The sequence below is a fragment of the Pinus tabuliformis genome, chromosome 5_1, assembly GCF_031772625.1.
Source record: "Pinus tabuliformis cultivar Carrire ecotype Pingquan chromosome 5_1, CPIR1, whole genome shotgun sequence".
NCBI lineage: Eukaryota > Viridiplantae > Streptophyta > Pinopsida > Pinales > Pinaceae > Pinus > Pinus tabuliformis.
Genome location: NC_142305.1, coordinates 642,501,007 through 642,518,785, shown reverse-complemented (window position 1 = coordinate 642,518,785; position 17,779 = coordinate 642,501,007). Strand labels below are relative to the sequence as shown.

Sequence of the window (17,779 nt, the reverse complement as noted above, 5' to 3'; positions counted from 1 at the left end):
ACGTGGCGTGTGCAGTCCTAAATAGCTCAGCTACCACCTCGGGATTCCTCTTGAATCGACAGTGTTGGGATTTGCTGAGCGATCCAACAGTTGTGGATGGCTCATTCAGCTTTCACAATCCTTGGTATCGATTTGGGGACTCATTCATCCATCGTTTCTCTTGTTTCTCTGCTCGGTCTGTTGCTTTCGTCCATAGTTTTTGCTCTTCGCTTTGATCTAGGATTCTATGGAGTTTGTGAAGGGCGCTTGGATTGCCAAACCTTGTCCTCACCACCAGAGTCGGATTACCAGGTAAGATTTCAGCTGTGTAGTTACTTATTCTCATTTTTCTTTGTTGCAACATTGGTAAAACCCTGTCCTCTCTGCAAACTAAGTTCTCTTCCTTTTCTCTGAGAACTTCTTCAGTTATTTAACCTATCTATGGTGGTTGTATGCAGGGTCACTTCCACTTTGGCTTCAAGCTTGGTTCCAGTTGGGAGCGAAGCCTTCCAGGAGTGGGGTTACCTTCGAGGTTTCCGCCGGGTATGAGGGTTTCTGCCCTGGTTGTGTTACATTAAGCTACAGTTCTTTTATTAATCTCTTGCGGAAGGGATGATTAACCCTTCCTGTGTAGTCTAGCTATCTTCTCGAACTAAATACTCATATTTGGTATTTGCTAATGTATATGTATTGTAGAGGCAATACCTCTCTGGTTTCGGTCCGGAAGCTTGAGTCCTGTTGCTCTTGTGCTATTATTTTTTTTTCAAGAAGCGGATTAAATTCAAGGGTTTTCACCTCTGAGATTTTTTTTGAGCCGCACTGGCCAACTTTGTAAATGTAATAAGTTTCCTACAGTATGACCCATCTCTGTTTTTAGGTTTTTTTTAAACACTGGAAGACACATACGTTTGTAATCTTGTTTAATGGGTAATAAATTGGTAGATTTTGTGCATCTGGAAGGTTTTCTTCCTGGGTTATGTTCCATAGAGTACTCTTGCTGATTTCAAGCGATACTATCATGTATTATTGTCCTTCGACTGTTATTTCTTTTTGGCTCCTTTAGCTTTGCTATTCTGCAGAGGTGATGATTATATTTTTTTTTTGTTTGGTAAATCGACTCGGATAGTAAAATCATCTGCTAATTCTTGTTTGTAAATCAACCTGGACAGTATAATCATCTGCTAATTCTTGTTTGTAAATCGACTTGGACAGTATATTCATCTGCTAATTCTTGTTTGAGCGTTAACTGAGTTATCTCTGATGGGGTTTTGAAAGGACGCTTATAGTTGGGGTTTGAGTTTTCAGATGGAATTCTGGAAGCCTGTTCACCCAGAGAACGGGGTCAACCATCTTTTAGAGACAACATAAACGGGTATTCCTTCTGAATTTTAATTCATGTTGCGACAAGCATTTAGGTTTAGACCTGAGTCCTTACACCCAGGTTCCTGGTGCACCTTGGGTTGCATTCTTTTCTCGCAGGAACTAATTTAACTTTCTACGGCAAGGTTATGACAGAGCCCGGTCTTTAGGAGCTATCTCCCTATTTCACCGCAACTGTTCTTTCTTTTTTAAGAAATAAGATTATGGCCTAAATTTGTTTTCTGAATTCGTTCCAAGCCATTCTTGTTGGGGTTGAAATGTTTTCCAGCTTGTTGCAATTCTTTCCATGCTCCAGAGCGTTAAACGAACTAGGCATACCAGAAGTCTCGCTTAATTAATTTTTTTTTTTTTATAATCTTTTCCTACATCACTACCCCAACAATCTTTATTACTCTAGAAAATGGTCCAGCTTCGGTTATCTGCTCTTCTTTTTTTGTTGCAGAACCCTACACTTCCTTGGCAGAGCACTGCTCGTATTTTATCAGAGTAGAAGAGCAAATGTTTTTTGAACTATTTAGTTTTAGGATAACCTTTACAGTTTTTTTTTTTAATTTAAATGGGGCACAGAGTAGGAGTCAACTTCCACAGTAGGCTTAGGTTCTAACTACTATATCATTACAGTGCAAACATTTTAACATTGACTACCTCATTAATACTTTTGAATGCTTTCTAAGTAGTTTGGTCCACTTACTTGTGCCATTGTAACTTGCAAAAAACTCGAGAAGCCGAAATTACCTCTGTTCTCCCGCTTCCAGTCTACCACCCGTCCTTGAGATTCGTCTTTTGGGACCAAAATCTCCCCCCTAGCTTTCTTGCAGGACTACTGTTCGCAACAAGATGCTTGCACTTAGTGCTTGGCTATCTAGTCATCACCAGACTTAACCATTTTTTTTCTTTTTTTTTTTTCCTTTTGCCTGTCCCTACAGCACAGATTTTTCCCCCCTTTCCCTCTTTTCCTCTAGAAGCCCTTCCAGTTAGGGAAAGTAGTTAGGGTTGCAATCACACGAACTGTCTTTTTTCCCCCAACTTCCTCCTTGAGAAGTTGCCAACTCTTAAAAGATAACATTTCTTATCTTTAAAAAAAAATATTATTAAATTTCAAACAGATAATAATATCATATTCAGTTTGTCTTTTACCACAGTAAAGTCAAATATTTACATTTATCCTAGGTCATTACATCTTGATAATGAACCACACTTAGAAATAGATGGATAACAAAAAAGAAATGTAATTTATCAGATGTATTCTCTCATAAAATAAAATTTAGATTTAAAAAAATAATAATAAAAACATGTAAATAAATTATATAATGAAAAATATAAAATAATTAAAAATTAATATTATAAAGATTTAATATTTTGATTGAAATAAATTTATTTTCATAATTAAAAATGTTTTTAATATATTATTTTTAAATTTGATTAATATTAATATTATTATTATTATTTATATATAGATAGATATATATATAAATATAAATTTTATCCAATTAAAAATTATTATATAAAAATATCACTGTAATAATAAACTAAATTTAAATAAAGTAAGTAAACTCAATTTAAATAAATTATTTTAATTATAATATTTTAATAATTTTAATAATTAGCAATATAAATATAAAATTTCTTATTCAATAATCCCATTCCCCTAGTTAAACTGTACTAATTTTAAAATAATATAACTATTATTTACTTTATAAATATATAAACATTATAATTAAAAATAATTTTTTAGTATAAATATATAATTATTATTAACCCCAGGAGGATGTTGCCCGCATGTTGCTCAACCAATGGGCTGTTAAGGTGTTCATGCCATTAAGCAGGTCACGAATTCAAACTTCCGATTGGGTTCTGTGGTTGATATGTTTTTGCTTTGCAAATAAAATGAAAAGTAAAATTAAGTAATGAAGATATAACCAATAATTAGTTTAAATATTCAATAATTAATAATTTAATTGTTATAACATTAATGCATAATTTAATTATTATAAAATTAATGACACAATAAATTCTATTAATACAATTAATAATATTTATATTAATTTTTACTTATATGTATTAAAATATATAAAGTTTTTAATCTAATTAAAAATTATTGTATAAACATATCATAAAAATAGTAAATTAAGTTTAAATAAATTTAAAGTATGTTTAAATAGATCATTCTAATTATATTAGGAGTTGTTTCAGTGGATTTTTTGGGTCGAATTTCTTTAAAGTCTGGCTCGAATTCATTGAAATCACAACTTTGATGGGTAACCTCTGCACAATAGAAGTTCCCTAAAGGTTTTTCATGGTGTTGAATCCATATATACAATAAAAAAACTAGTTTAAATAACACAAATCAAGATTTCACCACAAATTTTTATATCGAATTTAGGTACTGGAAACTTCAAAAAGTCGCACTAGAGACAACTCCATTATATTATCTTTATAATTTTAATAATTAACAATATTAATATAAAATTCCTTTAGATTATTCAAGAATCTCATTCACTTATTAAAAACATACTAAATTTTAAAACAATATAAAAAACATAGCTATTATTTACTTTATAAATATTATAATTAAAAAAAATCTTTAATATATATAAAAAATTAATTAGCCGTGGGATAGGACATGTTGGCCAATTTGTAACATACAACCATACATCATAAATAGTTTTACCAAGCTTAATTATTACTGTTAATTTATTTCTGTTTTTATATGAATTATTAAATTACTCAGCTGAAAAGCCAGAACCAATGTTGTTGAATATTAATTAAAAGATCAAGGATCAGTTTGTTAAAAGACTAAAGAAACAGTTGAAATAACTTCTAAGAGCATTTACAATTGTTCCTCCACCATTTTCCTTTAAGAGGAAAAAGGGTAGAACCTTGTTGGAGGAACTGGACGACAAGACTTAACCAGTGGGAAAGAAATGGTAATAACCACTGTGGGGTACAAGATGTAATTGCCAGTTCCAAGGCTGGGTGGTGAGACCTTCCTAAAACCAAAGTTATATGCAATAATAAAGAAACGTATAAATGTTATAACCATTCAGTCAATATTAGTAGCAAGAATAGATTCATTTTGTTATAGTAGCAAAGTACATTGATAGACTAGCAAAGGTAGATAACATCTATTGATTTCTAATTAGAGTAGAGAATTTTGTCTTAATTATGTATGAACAGATATTGACTCACAAACTAATATGCTAAGAAAAGAAAATATTTTAGTTCACTGTTATTTCTAGCAAATAGTTTAATGATTATTTTCTGGGAATTATTGCTAAGCAACATTGAACCTATACTATTCCTAGTCCTCCAATAAATTTTATATAACGTTGAAATTGCAGTCCATGGACGAACACAAATACTACATCAAATTTACAGTTCAGTTATTAAACTACATTTTGGTAATCTTCCTTATTTCTTATCAGAAGAAAGAATTCATAAGATTATAAACAGAGATCATTGTTACAGTTGACATCCATAATAACGACAGTCAAGGGTTTAACGGTTCTCGGACGAATCCCGAAGGGAACTCATCCAAAACCTAGTACCCATGAGCAGCATAACCAAAATCTTTGAATTCTTAATAAGGTAATATATTAAACAGGCACGATATAAAAGAGAAGAACATATAAGTACCAGAAACTAGCATTCTATCTCACTATATAATTTTACGATTGAACTGGAATCATAGAAATCAAAACCCTTCATATTAAAAACTGATGAGAGAGCAAGTCAGCCATTTCATAAACCGAATTAACCATAGTCAAGTTTCGACATTAAAATCCTTACTGCGACATAAGAATAGATAAATACTTTGAAGCCGTGCCGAGAAATATCCAACTAACCTCTTCAAAGGTAGGGCAAGTCTAAGATTGACAAATTTCAAAAGAAACAAAACAATGTTGGCATTCTAAGGCCGACAATCGCCAAAAAGATAACTTAATACAATCTTTATAATCAGAGAAGAAAACTAGATAAGACCCTAACCATCAACCAAACCCTTGAAACCTTATGTCATAGAAACACCCACTCAAAGAGCTAAATCACAGAGCAAGTCATAATCCCAGACCAACCTGGAAAATGCAAAATGAAGCATAGTATCAATAGGACACCGCTCTCTGTTGACCGCATGTCGAACGAATGTTTAAGAGAAATAGAGAGCTTACCTAGACAGGAAGCCAAGGGTTACAACCAAACGACCACACCAGTCTAATATTCATATACAAAAACCATGGAGGTAAGCGGGTTACCTGAGTAAGAGCTGGACCACCCTCGTTGTGGCAATGAAACCTGCAAGTACATTAGCAACTTTAGCGAAATGCGACAATGGATACGGACCTTGAATTTTTTTGAATTTGAACCATGGCTTACCTTCTTCTGCCACGAAGTCGGCCCGCCCCACAGTGGTCTTCGAATCCATAACGAGGGCATCACACCTGTTCCAAATTATCCCAGGAACCATCAGACACCTGCTCAAATCTCGACAGTGCATCCAGCTTACACTTAGTGATTCAATGGTAGAAGCAATCAAAATCACAAGGCACTTGGAGTGGTCAGTCACAAGCCTGCCACACCAATGCACTAGGTCATTGCAGCAGAGCCGAGAGCCGAGTCGAACGAGGAGAAAATGAACCTCACTCAGTGTCGGGAGAAACATTATACCTCCCCGCCAAACCAGATGGATCACGACCGTAGAACTTAGTAGATCCAAAGATGAATGGACGACTAGGTAGGAAATATCGATACCCTTCCGGAGGACAGAAGTTATGCACATTAATGTCACAACAAATGGCCAGCTCAATGGTGTACAATTTAGGCTAGAGAGACTCTCAGGGCGCTCCCGCCTTAATGAGGAGGGGCCTACCCTAGGACATGAGGATCGAAACCAGTAAATGTAGGCACAACTTGGTGGCCCATGTGGAGCTCCAGCAAGGAGGCCAAGCAACACTACCACCGTTTCGGCCCTAAATCCTTACCAATCATAATCCAATAGTGCCAAATCATTCATATATTTCGTATCAATTTTGATATATTCAGGATTCCATGGTATATATATGTTTGATATGGCATAATAATTAGCATTTAAAGGGCTCGGTAGTATAAGGATGACGATCCATTTTGTCAGTAAGTTCATGATTAAAGTCCTGAGTAATTTTTTTTTTTAATTAGTAGTTCTAGTAAAGTTTGGTTTTTTTAATTAATTAGTTTAATTTTGCAAAAAAATAAATAAAAAATACAAAAAAAATATAATAATTTGAGTCTCTCGGAGGTTGGTGGGGTAGTTGGTTAGATTGGTTTGAATGCTCCATGCTTCAATTGCTCGATTGACCTCCAATACTCTGGGTCGAGCTACCTAAACACTCTCAATCGAGCTCTCAAATTTGGTGGTCTGTGCAAATGGCACACACAAAGGGATATTTAAAAAAAATGGTTCTATTGAGCCATAAAGTTAGATTGAGGGTATGTTTTTAACACTCAACAAGCTATTTTTTAAGCTCAAGAAATTCCATGTGGCCTTTTTTTTTCCACCTAAACACACCCTCTTTTGCAAAAAAGTGTAACCCAACTCCATGCTTTCACCTAATAACATTCAAGTATTTAATCATATGACAATATATAATTTTTTTTTTATTTTTTTTTATTTTTAACTTTAAAGAAAAACACACCAATAATCATTAATCTCGAGAGCCTGAATAGACCCATGACCTCCCAATCAGCAATATACTTAGCAAAGCGACGATAATTCAACCAATTAAGAGCTCTCTCTCTCTCTCTCTATATATATATATATATATATATGGATTATTATATTGTTTATCTTATTGAAATGACAATGATTAACATTTATTAGTATCTATATTGATTGCTAATATTTCTTTTAGACTTAAAAAAAAAGTAAGATATTAGTGAGAATTATTTAACATTTTATTTTTACAAAAGAAAGTGAGAGAAGTGTTTCTAAATCATGATAATTTTGTTGACCTCCAAGATTAAAAAAATGAATAAAGTAACATATATTTTGAAATTTAAATTTAATATAAATATAAAATGGACAATTTCAGAGAATGCATTTTTCATCTCATCAATCTTAATTATATTTAAAATATATATATATATATATATTATTTTAATATTTCATTTATTAATATGTAAATTAACATTATTTATAATATATTAAAATACAAAGCGTTATACATTTAGTTTTTTAAATATATATATTTTGTAAATGCGAATAATATACAGTTTTCTCTATAGTTCAAGAGGCTTTTAAGTGGTGGAGCGCCCAACGCTCTGAATGGCGATCCTTATTTATCACCACGTGTTGGTGCCTTTGGAATTGGAGGAATGCCTGCATTTTTCAGGACTCCATGGCTCCTATCTGCTCCACGTTGGTGCACATTTCAGCTATACTCGAGCCCGCTTGTCAATGATGGCTCTTCTTCTATCGTTTTGTTTCTATCCCCTCTCAGCCTCTTTCTCTGAACTATGCTGATCCTTTTCTTTTTTGGATGACAACCTGTTTTGTTTTGATATTTTGGGTCTACTCATAAGATTTTGTTCTGATCTTTATCGACAATGTCCCAGATTTCTGCTTGAGCCAGGCTCCAGCTATACCTTTCCTGCATTTTCAGTTCTGAATGCTGACATGTAATGTTTAATGCTCATTATATTTTCTTAATATAATACTATTCTGATTTTCTTTCTAAATAACTTTCTGTTGATGATATGAGCCTATATATTAATAATATAGATTTTAAAATAATTAAATAATAAAACATTGAAATTAGATTAACATACATATTAAAATACGAAGCGTTATACATTTAGTTTTTTAAATATATATATTTTGTAAATGCGAATAATTTTCTGTTGATGATCCGAGCTTATATATTAATAATATAGATTTTAAAATAATTAAATAATAAAACATTGAATTAAATTAACATAGGGGACAATTAATCTAAACGGTATTTTTTAAATTTATTATTTTTTTAATTAAAATTATATTAACATTTTCATTTGTTTATTTGAATTAATACTACTTATAATATATTGAAATGAAAAAGCATTATACATTTCGTTTTTAATATATATTTTTTGGAATTAATATTTCATATAATATTATAAAATATAAATATTGTTTTTTTAAATGATAATGATGGTATTTATATTGTGTATTAATATTTATATGGTTTATTAAATTTTAAGGAAAAAAAAGGACGAATTATATTTTTTTTAATATTTTATTTTTATTTTCAAAAGGATGTAAGAGAAGTGTTTTTAGATTACTATAGTTTTATTGATTTAAAAAGTCGAGAAGGTTGAGAGTGTGACAAATATTTTGAAAATGTGTTTTTCATGTTTGACTCTCTTAGGATCTCACACATGCAATTCTTTCATCCCGTGGCATTTTGTGCAGGATTTGATGGAGAGGAATTAAGTGGCTCGGGTGAGCACTTCTCTTTGTGCAAGGATGCACATGTATTGTAAAAGGCAGGGTTGCCTCTCGATTGTATTATTTGGCTAAGTGTAGACTTGGTTTGGCAAGGCACACTTGTGTATTGTAATCTGATATTCTTCATAAAATTGTCGGGCAGACTCACATTACGGGGAGTTGCCCCTCCCCTTTATACTTGTTGCAAATGTTATTGTTCTCGGTATAATTGCATGATGATAATGAATGAGTATGGGCTTCATTAAGTATAAAGGATAATTGCTTTTACTTAGTTGCGAAACACAAGCTAAGTATGTTAATGTGAAAGTAGGCGTAGTCCACAGATGTTAGTATTGGTGAAAAGAAAGCGTTCGGTGGTGCCGCACCTTGCTACAAGCGGTTGGAAGACTACCGCAGGTGTAGGGGCGTGACAACGCAGGTCACGAATTCAAACCTCAGATTGGGTTCTGTTGTTGATATGTTTTTGCTTTGCAAATAAAATGAAAAGTAAAATTAAGTAATGAAGATATAACCCATAATTAGTTTTAATATTTAATAACTAATAATTTAATTGTTATAACATTAATATATAATTTAATTATTATAAAATTAATTATAAAATTAATGACACAATAAATTTATATAACTATTAATACAATTAATAATATTTATATTAATTTTTATTTTTATATATTTTAAAATATATAAAGTTTTTATCTAATTAAAAATTATTGTATAAAAATATCATCAAAATAGTAAATTAAGTTTATATAAATTTAAAGTATGTTTAAATAGATCATTCTAAATTCTAATTATTGTTAAGAACTTCGGCGTAAATCGCATGTAGAAAGACCTTTGTCGACGCGTTTCGAACCAACCAGTGTGGTTCAACTTGTCCTGACGATGAACCACACTGGTTGGTTCGAAACGCGTCGACAAAGGTCTTTCTACATGTGATTTACGCCGAAGTTCTTAACAACTATTATGGATCACAGAAGCCTCAATTCAATAATTCTAATTATATTAGGAGTTGTCTTTAGTACGATTTTTTGGAAGCTTTTCAGGGGGATTTTTTGGGTCTAATTTCTCTAAAGTCTGGCCAGAATTCATTGAAATCACAACTTTGATGGGTAACCCCTGCACTAGAAGTTCCCTAAAAGTTTTTCATGGTGTTGAATCCATATATACAATCAAAAAACTAGTTTCAATAACACAAATCAAGATTCACCACAATTTTTTATATCGGATTCAGGTACCGAAAACTCCAAAAAGTCGTACTAAAGACAACTCCGTTATATTATCTTTATAATTTTAATAATTAACAATATTAATATAAAATTCCTTTAGATTATTCAATAATCCCATTCACTTATTAAAAACATACTAATTTTAAAAAAATCAAAAAAACATAACTGTTATTTACTTTATAAATATTATAATTAAAAAAAATCTTTAATATATATATAAAAAAATTAATTAGTCGTGGGATAGGACATGTTGGCCAATTTGTAACATACAACCATACATCATAAATAGTTTTACCAAGTTTAATTATTACTGTTAATTTTATTTCTGTTTTTATATGAATTATTAAATTACTGGGCTGAAAAGCCAGAACCAATGCTGTTGAATATTAATTAAAAGATCAAGGATTAGTTTGTTAAAAGACTAAAGAAACAGTTGAAATAATTTCTGAAAACATTTACAACTGTTCCTCCACCATTTTCCTTTAAGAGGAAAAAGGGCAGAACCTTGTTGGAGGAACTGGATGACAAGACTTAACCAATGGGAAAGAAATGGTAATAACAGCTGTGGGGTACAAGACTTGAGGCTAGACTGAGTCCTAGACTTGAGGCTAGATTGAGTCCTGACGCCCAAGGTGCCCAACCGTTCATCACAGTCAGAGGTGGAAGAGCTCGGAGGGAGGAATCTAGACATAATTGCCAGTTCCGAGGCTGGGTGGTGAGACCTTCCTAAAACCAAAGTTATATGCAATAATAAGGAAACATATAAGTTTTATAACCATTCAGTCAATATTAGTAGCAAGAATAGATTCATATTGTTATAGTAGCAAAGTACATTGATAGACTAGCAAAGGTAGATAACATTTATTGATTTCTGATTAGAGTAGAGAATTTTGTCTTAATTATGTATGAACAGATATTGACTCACAAACTAAATATGCTAAGAAAGGAAAATATTTTAGTTCACTGTTATTTCTAGCAAATAGTTTAATGATTATTTTCTGGAAATCATTGCTAAGCAACATTAAACTTATACTATTCCTAGTCCTCCAGTAAATCTTATATAACGTTGAAATTGCAGTCCATGGACGAACACAAATACTACATCAAATTTACAGTTCAGTTATTAAACTACATTCTGGTAATCTTCCTTATTTCTTATCAGAAGAAAGAATTCACAAGATTATAAACAGAGATCATCGTTACAATTGACATCCATAATAACGACAATCAAGGGTTTAACGGTTCCCGGACGAATCCTAAAGGGAACTCATCCAAAACCTAGTACCCAGAAGCAGCATAACCAAAATCTTTGAATTCTCAATAAGGTAATATATTAAACAGGCACGATATCAAAGATAAGAACGTATAAGTACCAAAAACCAACATTCTATCTCATTGTATAATTTTACGATTGAACTGGAATCACAGAAACATCAAAACCCTTCATATTAAAAACTAATGAGAAAGCAAGTCTGTCATTTCATAAATCGAATTAACCATAGTCAAGTTTCGACATTAAAATCCTTATTGCGACATAAGAATAGATAAATACTTTGAAGCCGTGCCCAAAAATGTCCAACTAACCTCTTCAAAGGTAGGGCAAGTCTAAGATTGAACAAATTTCAAAAGAAACAAAACAGTGTTGGCATTCTAAGGCCAACAATCCCCAAAAAGATAACTTAATACAATCTTTATAATCAGAGAAGAAAACTAGATAACGGTCGTGGCCTGAGACCCTAACCATCAACCAAACCCTCAAAACCTTATATCATAGAAACGCTAACTCGAAGAGCTAAAGCACAGAGCAAGTCATAATCCCGTACCAACCTAGAAAACGAAAAACAAAGCACAATATCAACAGGACGTGCTCTCTGTTGACCGCATGCCGAACGAAGGTTTAAGAGCAACATAGAGCTTACCTACATAGGAAGCCAAGGGTTACAACCGAACGACCACACCAGTCTAATATTCATATACAAAAACCATTGAGGTAAGCGGGTTACCTGAGTAAGAGCTGGACCACCCTCGCTGTGGCAATGAAACCTGCAAGTACATTAGCAACTTTAGCGAAAAGTGACAATGGATAAGGACCTTAAATGTTTTTGAATTTGAACCATGGCTTACCTTCTTTTGCTGCGGAGTCGACTCGCTCCACAGTGGTCTTCGAATCCATAACGAGGGCATCACATCTATTCTAGATTATCTCAGGAACCCGTCAAACACCTGCTCAAATCTCGACAATGCATCCAGCTTACACTGAGTGATTCAATGGTAGCAGCAATCAAAATCACAAGGCCCTTGGAGTGGTCGGTCACAAGCCTGCCACAGCAATGCACCTGGTCACTACAGCAGAGCCGAGAGCCGAGTCGAACGAGGAGCAAATGAACCTCACTCAACACTGGGAGAAACATTATACCTCCCCGCCAAACCGGATGGATGAAGACCGTAGAACTTAGTAGATCCAACGATGAATGGACGACCAGGTGGGAAATCTTGAGACCCTTCCGGAGGACAATAGTTATGCACATTAATGTCGCAATAGATGGCCAGCTCGGTGGTGTACAGTTTAGGCTGGAGAGACCCTCGGGGTGCGCTTGCCTTAATGAGGAGAGGCTTGCCCGAGGACGCGAGGATCGAAACCAGTAAATGCAGGCACAACTTGGCAGCCCATGTGGAGCTCTAGCAAGGAGGCCAAGCAACACTACCGCCGTTTCGGCCCTAAACCCTTACCAATCACAATCCAATAGTGCCAAATCATTAATATATTCTGTATAAATTTTGATATATGCAGGATTCCGTGGTATATATATGTTTGATATGGCATAATAATTAACATTTAAAGGACTCAGTGGTATAAGGATGAGGATCCATTTTGTCAGTAGATTCATGATTAAAGTCCTAAGTAATTTATTTTATTTTATTTTATTATTAGTTCTAGCAAAATTTGTTACACTGTTAAAGTGTTTAGGTCATGAGTTTAAAAACTTATTCTAACGTTATAATGGCAATAGACATAAATCAACCCTATGTCGCACAAGTACGAGGACCGCCCTAAACATCAATATATATGTTTTTACTTTGCCAATAAAATAAAAAGTAAAATTAAGTATTGAAGATATAGCCAAATAATTAATTTTAACATTCCATAATTAATAATTTAATTGGTATATCATTAATTACATTAATGTATAATTTAATTGTTACACATTAATCATAATATTAAAGATGTTTATACCCTTCCCAAATGAACAATCTATAAGGGACCCATATCGTGTGAAACACACCATTTCATTGCTTAAGAACGCCACGGCAGACTCTTGGATATGGCAAACAGAAATGTTAATGGTTGACTTAATCTTCAGAGACGGCGTTGCACTGACAATATCAGCACGCTTGCAAATTACAATGGCAAGGTCAGCATTGACAGCTCATGTGGAAAAAATGCAACTTGAAGTTAGTCGACCCCATGTACAACGAAGGACACTGGAAAGCGATCTATTTGTGAGCGTAGTAAAATACAACCTATCTCATGCCCCGCAGGGCACGAATTCACACCAATCGACTGCAACAGGCGAAAAAAAAGGGTTTGGTGTTGGTCAATACTCGGCGAGCAACCATGGTCAATACTCGGCGAGCAACCAGAATACACGGCAAATATTCTATAACCCTGCACGTCTGTGCGGGAAGACAGAGTCGATCCATTGACCTTGTCGTCGCTTTTACAAATTCCAACGAAGTTCCTGAATGGTGGTATATACCAAACATTTGTGGCGATATCCAAAATCAATTTCGACTGGTTGCAGCCAGGGTAGACAATTCCTCTAGTTTCATGGACATACTTGCAGCTCGCCACGCTCTTCTCCAATCCATGAAAGAAGCAGAAGAAATAAGCAAATCGCTGCAGAAATCCAACCTAAAACTCCTCCATATCCAGAGAAATACAGAAATTTTAGGGCGTGTCATGACACCTCTGTTATCCCAGTCCACAGAATTTGAGCACTTAGTAGGTTGCGTGGACCGAGCAATCGAGCCTGCTGATTACGTTCTTCAGGCCCTGCAATCCATTAGAGAAAAGGAAACCCTTCTCATGGGTAACCCGTTGAAAGATCTCCAGAAATATGCCAAAACAATGGCAGACTTAGAGGAGCAGCTAAGTTATATTAAGCATAACTACCCCACAATGGTGGAGGCCTTGTTAGGTGCCTTTCATGCTGTAAGTGAGAACAGGATATCAGACAGCTATAGAATGCACACCCTCAAAGAATCACTCCAAGGTCTGGATATAGATCCTCAAAGTTTCATAAAAATTGGGTCAGAAATCGTGGATTCAGCATTAGAAAAGCTTGAAACAGTATTCATGTCCATTCTAGTGAATAACACCAGTCCAATGGATCTCCAGGGTGAAAATTATACAGAAATGCAAGGGGATTTATTCTTGTTTGCGGACATGGAGGATGTGGGTTTGTTGCAAATGATTGCAGAGATTCTGCAGAGCTTTGGCAGAGCTAAAAGGTGCTTGAAGATTTATGGTTCGATTAGGATTGAGAGCATGAGAGCGAGCTTCAAGAGCATGGAAACTGATTATCTGAGATATAATTCTTCATCATCTATTGATAAGCTTGAGTGGACTGCTCTAGAAGACCATGTGGCAGAATGGTTGGAGGTGTTAAGGAAGACAGTGAAGGTCTTGGTTTCTTCTGAGAGGAAGCTCTGCAACAGGATTTTTCAGACATTTGATATTGAATTGTGGACAGATTTCTTTCAGAAATTGGTTTTAGGAAGCGGTATGAAAGCACTGATAGAGTTTGGAGAGGCCGTTGCCCTGAGCCAGAGAGAGCCTCAGAAGCTGTTCAAGTTGTTGGACATGGTTGAAGGATTGGAGAGATTGAAGGAGGACTTCGGGGTGGTTTTTGAAGGGCCCAGATGCCTGGAGATCAGGCTTCGGTTGAGCGAAATGGAGAAGCACTTGGTGCACAGTGCTTGTCAAGTTCTGTGGGACTTTGGGAAACAGGTAGAGGAGGATTCAGGGTTGTTTGTTGATGGGAGTCCACCAAAGCTTACAAGCTACGTTGTGAATTATCTCAAGTTTATGTTGACTGAATATGAGGAGGTTATGGCAATGGTCTGGGGAATGGAGAACAACACAAGCCTTGCAGAGGCTGTTAGTCATGTGATGGATTCTTTGGAGCTGAGTTTGGAGACCAGAGCCACGGGATACAATGCATCTGGATTGTCACACATATTCCTCATGAATAATTATTGGTATATATTCAAGAGAGCCAGAGACAGCAAACTAGGGAATCTGTTGGGTGAGGCATGGCTAAAGCAGAGGAAGAGATTGGTTAACCAACATGTTTTGGGTTATGAAAAGGAAGTATGGGTTCCCCTGGTGAAGCTTTTGAACAGAGATGGACTGGCTGTGTCCAGTGGTGGAAAAGGAGGAGCCAGGGATTTGTTTAAGCAGAGAATCCGCTCATTCAATTCCGCATTTGAGAAGTTATATGAAGAGCACAAGAATTGGTTGATCTCTGATGAAGAGCTCAGAGAGGGCACCTTTACGAAAATTGAGCAAGCTGTAATTCCTGCTTACAGGAACTACATTGAAAATTTCAGCATATTGCTTGATCATTCTGCCAGTGAAAGCAAGCATTTGAGATACACTCCAGAGCAACTCGAGTTTATGTTATCACATCTGTTTACACAGAGATCAAGTAGGACTGGATTGTCCAACTGAAATAAAGTAGATATTCCAGGCCGGGAAGGTCAGGGCTTAAACACAACCGCATGATTACTAGGCACCCTTATTCTTTTTGGTCAATTTGGAGGTCTCCGCTAATTACTTACAGATTTTTTATCATCACAATCTATCAAATTACAAGCTTTTAATATAGGGTATGTGAGTGCTTGGGAAATTAATATTCAGATATTACATTTGGTGCAAAGCATGTAGTATTGTAGGCATTTATGGTCTTTAGTGGGCCCTAAGTTATTAGGTTTTCATTATCCAGCTAAGAGTATTGCAAATTATCCAATCTGCTAAGAGTGGCTGCAATGCTACAATGTACTGTAAGTTATTTTGACAAAAAAAAAGGGGATAATTGAGTACATGGAATACTTGTAAACGGGATAACTGGATACATGGAGAACTTATGAGAGAGGGATTCCGGATTCCAATATCAATGCTGTACCACTGTTCTAATGAGGAAATTATGTTCCTTTTTCATTTTGGGGAGCAGAGGCATAAATGTAAGATAATGTCCTCTCTATTGCTCTCATAGGCAAAAACAGAGAACTTAATCTTTTATTTTGAAGTGGCTCAAATGTAACTCCATGCCACATTCTCACCATGGCTTGAAAGGCCCAGGGTCATGCAGCATAACCTGTGGGCTGAATACTTACAATTCTCACCATGGTTTGAGAGGTCCAGGGCCATGCAGCATAACTTATGGGCTGAATACTTATTTGTAACATGAGAAATCACTGCACTCCATTTTGTTTAGAGAAAGGATTTGTATTTTGGGTAGCAGTGGCATAAATGTAAGATATTATCCTCTCTATTTCTTTCATAGGCAAAATGAGTACCTGAATCTTTATTTTGAAGTGGCTCAAAAGTAACTCCTTGCCATATTCTCACTATGGCTTGAGAGGTCGAGGGCCACGCAATTGTAAATACATTTGTATAACATGAGAAGTCACTGCACTCTCTTTTTTAGAGAGGATTTGTGATATTCCTTTGGAAGGATCAGCACTGATTAATTGTCATTACACAAAATGGTACCAACTGTCAAGGCCAACGAGCCTTGATTCATAAATACCTTTAAAAAGCCATATCACCAGTGGGGATGAATCCAACTAAAAACTTGGCCTTGCATTGCACAGGACAGTAATGACTCTTCAAATTAGTTATATGTTCTCAGCGTTATCATTGTATAGGGTGGTTGCATTAAAAGGCATCTCAGTTGGTGTAAAAGATGTCAAAATTAGATTGTAATCTGTTTGATATGACTTATTTATTGTGTATCTTGTGGCCAAGAGTAAGATGTTTTATCTTGTTGTTACAAGCATAAAATCTTCTCTATCCCTTCTGTAATGGATTATGTTCATGTTTTCTTTTTGAAACGTATCTACATTGATTTGAAATCCCCTACATAATCTACTAAGAATTTTTTTTAAAGAATAAGAAGTTGCAATTCCATTTACCTTCGTTGTTTATAAATTTTATGTTTAATTTAGGAATAGATCATCATATGGTTTGGCAAAACTCGGTATAGCGTAGATTTAGATTGCAAAAGGAACTGGTAAGTAGAAAATGGTCTCCCAAGTCTCAGGACAAGTATCTTATGTGTTGTCTATAATTTATGTTTAATTTGGGAATGATCAGTATATGGTTTGCTAAATTTAGGTGTAGTAAAATTGCAATAAGTGGTAGTATTTGGTTAATGTATGTGATTAAGGTTAGAGTTTATTTGAAAGCATATGACTTTATTGTTGTGGCATTGGCAATAACAGTGTATGATATAGGCTTTTTTGCTTATACTACTTAGATTGAAACAATCTTTTTGATATTGATCTAAAACTGTTTTTAATAGACTAAGCATTCATTTTCTTCAGATGTCTAACAACCTTTTTGGTCTGGATCTAAAACTATTTTTGATAAGCTAAGAGCTCATTTTCCTCAGATGTAAAAAAAACAAATTCACTACCCAAAACCCTAAGGCATCTATTAACCATGGAAGTC

At 34.6% G+C, this 17,779-nt stretch overlaps 1 protein-coding gene across 1 annotated transcript; it reads left to right on the top strand.

The window, feature by feature from the left end:
• The first annotated feature begins 226 nt into the window (after positions 1–226).
• Positions 227–15,775, top strand: LOC149166625 (exocyst complex component EXO70A1-like). The gene is made up of 4 exons (XM_089430208.1): positions 227–291; positions 438–522; positions 13,267–13,454; positions 13,582–15,775. The coding sequence occupies exons 1-4, from the start codon at positions 227–229 to the stop codon at positions 15,773–15,775; spliced, it is 2,532 nt and encodes an 843-aa protein (XP_089286334.1).
• Positions 15,776–17,779: the final 2,004 nt, after the last annotated feature.

Coding starts and splice junctions, on each gene's coding strand:
- LOC149166625 (XM_089430208.1), top strand. CDS start 227: ATGGAGTTTGTGAAGGGCGCTTGGATTGCCAAACCTTGTCCTCACCAC. Junction 292..437: donor CACCAGAGTCGGATTACCAG/GTAAGATTTCAG, acceptor GGTTGTATGCAG/GGTCACTTCCACTTTGGCTT. Junction 523..13,266: donor ACCTTCGAGGTTTCCGCCGG/GTATGAGGGTTT, acceptor ATAATATTAAAG/ATGTTTATACCCTTCCCAAA.